The sequence below is a fragment of the Orycteropus afer genome, unplaced genomic scaffold (assembly GCF_000298275.1).
Source record: "Orycteropus afer afer isolate SDZICR_OR568_19922 unplaced genomic scaffold, OryAfe1.0 scaffold00744, whole genome shotgun sequence".
NCBI lineage: Eukaryota > Metazoa > Chordata > Mammalia > Tubulidentata > Orycteropodidae > Orycteropus > Orycteropus afer.
Window position 1 is genome coordinate 596,787 of NW_006922331.1, and position 11,491 is coordinate 608,277.

Consider the following 11,491-nt stretch of genomic DNA (forward strand, 5'->3'; position numbering starts at 1 on the left):
AAAAAAAAAAAAAAAACCCAGATCACTGCCTCACTCATCTTTGGCGTGGAAGGGGGCGGGCTGAGCGGTACGGGGGAGGGGACACCCCTCCCTCGTGTGTCCAGCTGAGCTGTGTCTGCACCCTAATGTACTCTGAGGAGGGGCTCCCCAGACACAGGGCAGCGTCTCCAGCAAAGTTTGCACCGTGCATGCCAAGAAACCCACGTCCCTGTGCCATCCTCGGGGCTGCTCTGCTCCCAAGCACTGACATCTGTGTCTTTAACTCTAGGTTGTTCCCGTGTACACCAATCAATCTCTAAGCATCACGTGATAAGACACACAGGCATGTCACTGAAGAGAACATGCCAGTGGCTGACAAATACATGAAGAGACGCTCGCGGTCAGACACGAACCATTAGTGGGATGCAAATCAAAACCACAAGGAGATACCATCTCACCCCAGCACTGACAGCAAAGTTCACACAAAAAAAACCCAGAAAACAAAAAACGCTGGTGAGTGTGTGGAAAGACTGGAACCCTCCTACACTGCTGCTGGGGTTGTAAAACGGTATGGCACTTCCTTAAAAAGCTGGAAATAGAAACAACACATGATGCGGTGATCCCACTACTAAGACATAGCCTGGAGAAATAAGAGCTGTGACATGAACAGACACATGTACACTCATGTTTACGACAACAAACAGATAGAAACAAGCTAAGTGTCTGTCCAGGGAGGAACGGATCAACAGACTACGGTCCCTACACATGGTGGAATGCTATGCAATGTGAAAGAATAGTGAGGAATCCATGAAACATCTCGTGACGTGTTTGAACTTAGACGCCATTAGTGAAGTCAGTCAATCCCAAAAGGACACATATCGTAGGAGACAACTCGTGTAAGAAAAGGGTCAAGAAAACGGTTTCACACAAAAAGAGATATTCTTTGATGGTTAACCAGGAGCTCTGGTGGTGTAGTGCCTAAGGCATTTGACTGCTAACCATAAGGCTGGTGATTCAAACCCACCAGCCACTCCTCGGAAGGAAGGTTGGGCAATCTACTTCCACAGTGATACTGCCTTGGAAACCCAAGGAGGGGTCGCCATGAGTCGGATACGACTTGACGGCAATGGGTTTAGAGGTGGGAGGGTAAACCTCTAAATAGAAGGGAGACACATACTTATTTGGATAAAAAGCCTAAATAAGTAAGTTAAAATAAAACAAAACAAACAAACCAACAAACAAAACCAAACCAGACTCACAGAGCTGGCAAACAACAAACCTGAACTTGATGTTTTGTGATCTGAAGTGAGCAGCCAATCAGCTGAAAGGGGCGTTTCCTTGGGGACGTGGCCTGCCACCACTATATAAATGGATATTCCAGCAAAGCCTGTTCTTGACCTTGCACTTTTCTCCTGGCTTAACCTTGGGGTTAGGGTGGTGGTGTAGTGCCTAAGGCATCTGACTGCTAATCAGAAGACTGGAAGTTCAAACTCACCAGCCACTTCTCAGAAGGAAGACTGGGCAATCTACTGCCATAGGGATACTGCCTCAGAAACCCCAGGAAGGGTTACTATGACTTGGATCTGACCCGAGAGCAGTGAGTTTGATTTTGGTTTTGGTAACCTTGGGATTTTGGGATATAAGCCTGCAGAAAGCTCTGGCATGCCACCTGAACTGCAGGTTTTGTCATCAACCCCTGTGATCCTGTGAGACAGCAGAGGCCTCCAGCCTGCTGCCTGACCCATGGATCTGGGATTTGTCAGCCCCCACAACTATGTAAACCACTTCCTTGAAGTAAATTTCTGAACATATGTTTACATGTATGCTTCGCTGGTTTTCCTCCTCTAGAGAACCCAGACTAAGGTACACCCAAGTGCCCACCAAGTGGTTAACAAGAAAATTGTGGTCTATCCATATGATGAAATATCCAGCTGTACAGAGGAGCACGGTCCTGATTCACGCCACAACACAGATCACCCTCAAACATTACGTTAAGTGACAGAAGCCAGACATGAACGACTGTTGTTCAAAATGGTCCAAATGGACCAACCTGACGACTCCATGGCCAACAGAGGGCAATGCTGCCCAGTCCTGTGCCAGGGTAAGCTACAGATCAGACCACCGTCATTGGGCAATTTTTGAAAGTGGATTGTCAGGCCTTTCTTCCTAGTCTGTTCCATCTGGAAGCTCTCCCTGCATTTGGGAAACTGGGTTCGAGGCTCCATGTGCAGCCACCACCTCTCTGTCAGGGGAGGCTGGCGTGTTCCTGTGACCCTGAACAGGTTTCAGCGGAGCTTCCAGAGTAAGACACAGTAGGAAGGCAGGCCTGGCAACCAAAAACCGCTACCCAGCCTGCCAGCATCTAGGGCTCTGCCATGGGCTATGCAGGACACTGGCCAGAGTGGGTCAGCTGGGCTGCAGCCCCCAGCACCCGGGGTGTGGGTGAGCAACATGCCCCCTGAGCCTGCAGAGGAAGAAGGCAAAGAGGTATTGGGAAAGCACAGTGGTCATGGAGGGTGAAGGCTGAGCCAGGAGGTGGCACTTCCCATCTGGGACCCACAGCCTCGGTTCCGGACTGCACTGTGTGCCCCAGATACATGCTGGACTCGTAATCCCTGTACCTGTGGACGTAATGCCATCTGGGAAGAGGGTCTCACTCGTTATGTTAACGAGACCCTATTAGTATGTTAGTGGAGGCTGCCTCCTAACCTTATCACTTATCAGTTATGAAACGACCAGGTCAGACACAGAAGAGAGCACAAAGAGGGCACAAAGAAAGGAGGAAACAGAGGGCACTTAGACGTCACCCAGGAATCAAGGACCACCCAGGCCACAGATGCCCAGAGGCACTCTCGGGGCCGAGAGAGATTCCCTGAGAGCCAGAGCCCTGAATTTGGACTTCCTACTGGTGGTGCAGTGCTTGAAGCACTCAGGTGCTGACCTACAGTCCGTGGTTCAATCCCATGGGCCACTTCAAGGGAGAAAGATGAGGCAGTCCACTTCCATGAAGACTGACAGTCTGGAGACCCTGTGGGGCAGTTCTACTCTGTCCCCTAGGGTTGCTATGAGTAGGAATTGACTCAATGGCACCTAATGACAGCCTCCTAAAATATGAGAAGCTACACCCGTTTGTGGAAGTCACCACTTGTGGTGTTTCTGTGACAGCAGCACCCGGAGGCTGAGCCAGCTTCGCGGATCCCCAGGGGGCCGCAAGCCCGTTCCCTAAGCACCTCCTTCACGCCAAATGTGGCGGTGGCACCAGCTGCCTTGAAGATGAAGGCACTGGCACTACAGCTGCCCCTCGGCAGATGCTAAAGGACACTGGGTCTCAAAAGAGCAGGAGGAGATGACCACTGACTCGCACAAGTGTGGAGTCAGCCTCAGGGTCTGTCAGAGCGGAGCGGCCTTGGTGATGCGCATCACAGAAGCGTCCGTTAAGGCCAGACCGGGACCAGGTCACGTGTATGCATGGGTGGCTCTCAGGGGCACTGAAGACGCCAGCCAGCGTAGGCTGTGGGCAGTGAGTGTAGCATCCGTGTACGGTCAATATCCTGACCAAAACCACCATCTCTGCCCGGGCACACAGCCGTCTGGGAACACAGACGCAGCCTATGCTCACCGCAGGCAACCCGGTGGAGGGAACACCCCTGGTGGTGACAGGCCCCTCCCTGCCCAAGATCATGAGAAGGGGAGAGATTCCTGGACAAATTCAGGTCTGAGTTTCTGCTGCTTCAAGCCCATTCCTGCTCCAGAAAGATCCCACAACTGGCTAGGGGATGTGACGGGCTGGTGAGAACTGGACGGAAGCATTTCTCTTTGTTAGAAAAACGGCAGCCTCCCACCCTGCACTGCCCAACCAGAGGCTTGGTCTTGCTCACTCCGTTTCTTCTCCCCCTCTCTCTGCCACGTCCGCCGTAATTTCTCCTTTCTGCACATGTGTCACATGCACTGGCCCAGCCCCACACATACACCCGTTCCTGGTGGGGAAGGAACATAGTCCCCGATGTGCAGCACGAGAGGGCAGTGTGCAGAATGGCAGCCAGCCTGAATGATCAGGGATGTCCAGCCGAAGGGAACATACTCACGACCATATATGAGGATGGTAGCTGATAGTTCTACGTATGAATTTGTAGATGCTGTAAGAATGTCCGTACAGAAAGTGAATTTGCTCTGTAAACTTTCACCCAAATCACAATAAAAATTTAAAGAAAGAAAGAAAGAAAAAAGAAAGAACATCCATATAAATAGAACTAACAGGGCAGGACCCGGCAGTATTTCATTCGTTGTACACAGGGTCACTATGAGTTGAGCCACCTTGATGGCACCTAACAACAACGGGGGCAAAGTTAGGATCATTTCTTGGCCTTAGCCAACCACCCTGAGGAAGTGAGTAGTTGGACTTGTGGGCTTGGGACCACGGTTGCAGGGGACATTAAGCTCAACTGGCATAACAGACTACACAAAAACATTGTTCCTCATCCTACTTTGGCGAGTAGCGACTGGGATCTTAAAAGCTTGCAAGCAGCCATCTAGATGCAATGATGGGTCTCTCCTCATCCAGAGCAAAGAAGAATGAAGAAAACCAAAGATGCATGGAAACAATGAGTCCAAGGGACTGGTCCACCATGCAATCCTCAGCCTATACGACCATGAGACCAGAAGAACTAGATAGTGCCCAGCTACCACTGTCAACCACTTGGTGGGGGATCTGTGTAGGAGATCCTCGATAGAGCAGGAGAATAATGTGGAACAAAACTCAAAATCATTGGTGTGGGGGGAAGGACCAGGTTTGCTGTCTAATAGAGCCTGGTGGAACCACTGAGCCTATGGCCCCTAGCTGCCCTTCAGGTCTGGAATTGAACGCACTCCTGTGGCTTCCAGCCAAACAAAAGACAGACATATGAATTGAACATTTACATGAGGCAGACACACTCTTTGGAGAGAACAATCATGGGATAAAGAAGGGCTGCTTATGCACAGGGACACAGCTCAGGGGGCAGCAGTGCATGGAGGGAAGGACACAGGGGATAGGTAACTATGGGCAGGAAGTGGAGGGGAGCTGTTGCATTGGGGTAAATTGCAGTCAATGTCATGAGACAAAGTGTATGTGAACTGCTGCGTGGAAAGTGAATTTACTCTGTCAAACTTTCACCCAAATCACAGTAAATTAGAAAAAAAAAAAAAAAAGAGCACCAGCGGCACCTGCTGTGGGGACTGACCCACTGGCCCTGGAGGCCCCGTGCCCACAGTGACGTGCACTTGCTCTGCGTCTTTTCTATGTGAGTAAAGTGAGTTCCAGCCACCACCTGTGTGTGTGAGTCATGCATTTGTTAGCGACCCTGGCTTGACAATTTGGAGCTGCAGGGAGGGTCGACAGCTTGACGGTCTTCTCACCAGATCAAGTGCTCACCAGGAGACTGAAGCTACAGGCAGTGACTTTTATCTGGATCACTGCTGATGGCCTTGGACAGGGCCTTCGGGGACGCCTCCCCACCCGAGAGGGGGTGCTCATGCTGCCCTACCTGGGGTGGGCGGCAAGGCTGCTGCACAGCCCAACACGCACGCTCGAGCCTGCCGGCTGGAGGGGCACCCCCGTTCTTCTCCCACCCCCCACGGGTTCCCTGCATGTGGGGGTGCCCAGCCACAGGAGGTCCTGCTTGTAGGGCTAGCCCCAGATGCTCAGAGCTCCAAGACTAGGGGGCTTATCTGGAAGGAGAGGGGCTGGGGCTCTGCCCCCACCAGCCTCCTCTCCTGTGTCTCCATGGCAGGGAACACCCTCTCCGGGGTCTGGGGCGGTTGGCGGAAGGCAGGGACAGGATGATCCAAACCTAAAATGGAACCACTGCTCAGTTTCGATCCACGGCGACCCCATGCGTTGCCGAGAACTGCTCTGTGGGGCTTTCATGGCTGTAACGTTCACGGACCACAGTTCAGATGCTGGCAGAGGACGCTGACTCCACTGTGGACATCCAGGAGCACCACCAACCACGCAGGGGGAAGTGCAGCCGGAATGCTTCTCAGAAGCAAAGATGGCAGGACTTCATCTCATGCACTCTAGTCACCTTGTCAGGAGGGACCAGTCCCCAGAGAAGGGTGTCATGCTTGGTAAAATAGAGGTCACCGAAAAAGGGGAAGGCCCTCAACGAGACGGACTGACACGGTGGCGCAGCGATGGGCTCAGGTGCAGCAGGATCGTGAGGCTGCGGCAGGCCCCCTGCTGCACACGGGGTCGCCGTGAGTCGGAGCTGACTCGACTGCACCTGACCACCACCACCTGTATGGAAGCAGACCGCCAGGACTTCCTCCCGCCGTACTGCTGGGTGGGTTCCAACCGCCAGACTCTCAGTTAGTCACCAAGAACAAATCACCGAGCCACCCACTTGGCACCACAGGCCAACCAGAGACTATTTTTGCTTCTAGGCCTGGTCTCCGAGTGCAGGGTGTCCAGCAGGCCCTGAGCAGTTTGGGTCCCCAATGAGGTTTCCACGGTGGAGAAACGGGCAGAGTGGAATCTGGAACTGGAGCTTGGTAAAGATCTGAGCCTGAGAGGGGAGACTGGGGTCTCACCTGCAGAGTGGACTCACTGCTGAGGACCAAGCCCCCGCCCCGTTCATCATTCTTGCTGCGCCCAATGGCGGCATGGGAGGAATTTTGTTTCCTGTCCTTAGCGAGGGGAGTGGGGGCTGGCTGGCAAGCCCTGACCTCCCCCAGGTACCTGGAATGGCCACCCAGCGTCTCCTGAGGTATCCTCCAGGTGGGGCGCTGTGACCAAGCCTGGACCCACCTCCAGGGTGGGCGTGGGAGATTCCCTTAGCTGGGTCTGCTAAGAGATGGGGCCACGTCCCTGTGGGTAGGACGACAGAAACAGCAGGTACGGCCAGCTCCTGTCAGCCAAGGAATACGCAATGCTGGATGCGAGACTCGGAAAACGGCCAAGCCAACCCGCTGCGGCCATGTCAGCTCCGCCTAGCGGCCGCCCCACACCCCACAAAGGCTACACTCCGTCGGGTCTTCCTGGCCGCCATTTTCATGGAAGCCGACTGCTAGCTCTGTCTTTAGTGGTGCCTCCGGATGGATTCGAACCACCAATCTTTGGGCTAGCGGCTAAGTGCATATCGCCTGTACCACTCAGGCACCTGGTGGGACTTCAGGGGCCAGAGAGACGCTGCAAGGTCCCCCAGGACAGAAGGCCTGAGGTTGTCCCTAAGGACCCAGGGAACCTTCCCAGGGTACAGACAGTGGCTGCTGGTCCACTGGGGGCCTTGTGGACTAGTTCTGGACAACACCTGTGTCACCCAGAGTAAGGGGTGCCCCCAGGAATCTGGGGACCTGGATGGGGAGACTCTCGGCTCCTCGTATGTTTCCAGGAAGGGGTGGCCTCATAACGGCTGCTCTCAGCCCACAGCACCACCAATCAGTTCTCCTGGGGGCTCAGCTAGAAAGACAAGCTCAAACAGAAACTCCTTTGGAGAAAAGATGGGCAGGCATGACAGACAGACAGGCAGGCAGACCGGCAAGGCCCCAGCTCAGTTCAGGTGTCCCACAGCTACAGCACCCTTCTTTGCAAGTCCCCCCTCCAATGACAGAGAGTCCTTAAGTGTCAAATGGGGAAGACCACAGGCGTCCAGGGTGGGGGGGATGTGGGGTGTAGGGTGCAAAGCTGTGTCCTGGCAGGGGCAGGCGTGACAGGCTCACCTGGACCTGGCCCTTGCCCACCATCCGGTCAGCGTTCTCACTGTTGTCTTTGGGGGTCTTCGCTTTGTTGTAACATTTCTCGTAGCAAAGGATCCTCAGGGTCTGGGAACCCTCCAGCTCGATCTCAAACTCCTGCAGCCCCAGCAGGGAAGGAAAAGGCCGAGTTAACAGACAGGACTGGATGTGGCAGGCAGCAAGAGATGGCGTCTCTGTGACCGATGTTGCCGCTGCCCCAGAAGGACAAAGATCACACACTACTTCTCTGAGCACCGTCACCGTGGCGACGTGATGGCTCTGCCCAAGTGCCTCCTAAAGCTCTGTTCTCAGGTGCCATCGCATCATGTCTGACTCCCCCTGTGTACCACAGAGTGAAGCACTGCCCAGTCCTGAGGCAGCCTCACAGTCCTTGCTAGACCTGAGCCCATCACTGCAGCCACTGTGTCAACCCATCTCATTGAGGGCCTTCCCCTTTTTCGTTGACCCTCCACCTTTCCAAGCAGGACATCCTTCTCCACGGAATGGTCCCTTCTGACAGCATGACCAAAGGAGGTAAGACGAAGTCTGGCCATTCTCGCTCCCAAAGAGCATTCCAGAAGCTTTGAGTGCCTCTCAAACTCAGTCTAAGCTCTTCAGCCCAGCACCCCAAAGGGGGGCCCCACAACCTGCTTTGGAACCTCAGCGGTACTTGCAGAAGACACAGATGGGCACTTGGATAGGGTGGGAGGCGGTGTGTATCAGTAACAGGTAGGTCTACCCCGAATAACTGGTGTGACTAGCAAGGCCGGTCGCAGGCCACCTGGAGCTACTCACCCCTCTGTACCCCCGTTCCTCACGCCCCCTCCGTGGACTCAACCTGAAGCCCTTGTGGTGTGCCTCGACAGCCTCCCCCACAACCCCACCTGCTGCCTCTGAGGGGTGAGGGCCTCCCGCTCTCTGCTCTGACCACTCCTCCCCCCCATGTCCACTGGGCGCTTTCTGCAGGGACCTCCAGGGCTATGATGACTGGGGTTTCCAACACCAGCAGAGTCACGCAAGGTGGACAGGTCTAACGTAAGACCAGAAAGAAAGGCCTGGAAATCTTCAGAACACGAGCCCAAGGAAACCTCAGGATCACAGGACAGGCCCGCCCTGCTCACTTTGGTCATGTCACCAGGAGCAACCGCACACTGCAGGACATCACGCTGGGTGGAGGAGGGGTCAGGAAAGGGGGAGGCCCTCACTGGGACGGACTGGCCGACGGCTCTCATGATGACGCAGACGTGCTGGCGACGGTGAGGACGAGGCTGGGCCGGGCAGTGTGTGGTGCTGCGGTACAAAGGTTGTCGGGAGGCAGGGCTGACCTGACAGCAGCTGACAGCCCAAGCCTGTGGGCCGCCTGTGCCCACAGCCCCGTGCAGGCTGCGAGGTCTGGTGACCAGAGAAAAGGTGCCAAGGGCGGGGGGTGGCTGAGGTAGGTCCTGGAGCAGGGCCCGTGGGCACGGTGGCGTCCTCTGCAGGGCGGCAGCTCCAAAGCCCGGGGGCTACAAATACCACACTGCCAGGCCCCGGGCCCTCCAGCTGTAGTTGCTCCACAGCCGGGAGACGGTGTCGCTCACGGCTTTGGGGACTTAAATCTAAACTGGTCACTCTGCAATGACTCCCCTCCTCCTGGAAGCACCCAACGAGACAGTGTAGAGGGTCACACGGTAGCTCTCAAAGGGCCCCAGATTCACATATCCAGCACCCAGGGCGGACAGACAGGACACTGCAGACCAGCCCCGGCCCAGCCTGCTGTCCCTACCCTGGCCTGCAGTCCAGAGCCATGAGGCTTCTTGAGAAGATGGGCACGTTTGAGGAAACCACGCCACTTCTGAGGAAAAGCGCTGTGGAAAGCTACCATGTAAACACCTGGCCACAACAAAGGCCTGTAAACACCCTCTGGACAGCTTTCCACATACACCCTTCCTCAGAAAACCCACTTTGTGGGCAGGAGCCAGCCCTGACAGGACAGGCCCCACATGTGGGGGCAGGGTGGGTTCTCAGGAACCGGAGACATCCTCTCGTGGCTGAGTCACCCCCACCCCCAGAGGAGATTCCCAGAACAGGAGAAGCCGGTATGGAGTCAGGAGCCTAGACTCGTCCAAGAAACACCCACCAGGCCGCCAGCTGCTCACCTCGTTCCAGTTTGGCTCAGCCGTGTCCCTGTAGACACGGGTCTTTGCTTTGTTCACAAAGTACCCAAACGAGTCCACCTCCAGAGTGCAGTACAGATCTGGGGACGGCAAACAGACAGGGTGAGCAGGCCCCCCACATTCCAGCATCCACCTTATGGATGAAGCCAGCCCTCGTTCCAATGCCAGAAAAAAAAACAACCCAAACAGCCTTATCTTTCTTCTTTCAAGCACAAATGTATCAGCAGGGACCCACCCCGCTCTGTGGTGTTTCCACGTGTCTAGCTGGAAATGGAGCTCTGGTGGCGCAGTGGGTAAGGTTCTGACTGGTAATCAGAAGGTTGGCGGTTCAAACCCACCAGACGCTCCTTGGAAGGAAGATGGGGCAGTCTACTTCTGCAAAGGTTTACTGCCTTGGAAACCCAATGGGGGTCGCTGTGAGTCCGGATCGACTTGATGGCAGTGACTTTGGCCTACAGTTACCTAGAACACACCACTTCCGTGGAAGCTGGGACTTGACCCGCCATCTTGGCCATGCAGCAAGACGGCCTGGAGAACAGAGCCAGGTGGGAGGCCTGGGCAAGGAGGGTGATGAGGAGACGGGCAGGGAGGCCCAGTGGGGCCTTCTCAGCTGGGGACTGAGGCCTGGAGCAGAGCAGGGCCCACCTGGGGGTAGGGGCACTCCAGGCCAGCTCAGGGCACAGCAAGCAGCTCAACCCTCCACCGGCGCAGCCAGGCAGCTGACGTGAACCCACGTGCACAAGCGTGGGATGGGCCCCACAGGGCTTTCAATAGCTGCCTTCGCTCTTCTAACTTTTTAGCGCGATTTGGGTGAAAGTTTATGAAGCAAATTGGTTTCTCATTCCACAACTCATACCCATCTTGTTTCGTGACACTGACCGCAAGCCCCGCAACGTAACAGCTCTCCTCCCGCTTCCTCCATTTCCCTTCATCCTTCTCTCCTGTCCCTTCCTGCTTCTGCACTTTCCCCCCCGGGCCCATGCTGCCCTTTGGATCTTGTGGGGTTGATGCTCCCAGGGAGTGTCAGCCTCCCTGGGGTTACTGTTCACTCATGTTGTTGTTAGGTACCGCTGACTCGATTCTGATTCACAGCGACCCCACGTACAACAGAACGGAACACCGCCCAGGCCTGAGCCAGCTCTGCAGTCCCTGCTATACCCGAGCCCATCGCTGCAGCCACCGTGTCAGTCCATCTCGTTGGGGGCCTGCCCCTTTTTCACTGACCCTCCACCTTACCAAGCATGACATCCTTCTCCAGAGAATGGGCCCTTCTCTTCCAGGCAACGTCCCGGCCACATTCTTTGTCCACCTCATAGTCCCACCTGCTGTTGGCTGAGAGGTGAGCCACAGGGGTGAGTTCAGGCCCAGGCCTCAAGTGTGACTAACGACCACAGTCTGAGGGACCCCACCAGTCTCCAGAAGACTAATCAGCTTGTTCCTTGTGATTCTGAACTCTGTCCTACATTCTGTCCCACTCCGTCCAGGACCTCCTACTGTGATCCCTGTCAGAGCGGCTGGCAGTGGGGGCCAGGCAACAGCTAGTTCTTCTGGTCGCAGGGTCACGGAAGCTGGGGTCCCGTGGTCCGTTAGTCCTTTGGGCTGTTTCCTTATGGCTTTGGCTGTCTCTGCCCCTCGTTGCTCCCGAC

The 11,491-nt window shown here is 55.2% G+C and overlaps 1 protein-coding gene across 1 annotated transcript in view; it reads right to left on the bottom strand.

The window, feature by feature from the left end:
* The window catches only part of LOC103211452 (BCR activator of RhoGEF and GTPase), a 75,973-nt gene that overhangs the window by 29,876 nt on the left and 34,606 nt on the right, over positions 1-11,491 (bottom strand). The window contains exons 11-12 of the mRNA XM_042783210.1: positions 9,828-9,925; positions 7,675-7,806 (exon numbers count right to left, since the gene is read on the bottom strand). Of these exons, the coding sequence (XP_042639144.1) occupies positions 7,675-7,806; positions 9,828-9,925 (230 nt within the window). The remainder of the gene's footprint in view (positions 1-7,674; positions 7,807-9,827; positions 9,926-11,491) is intronic.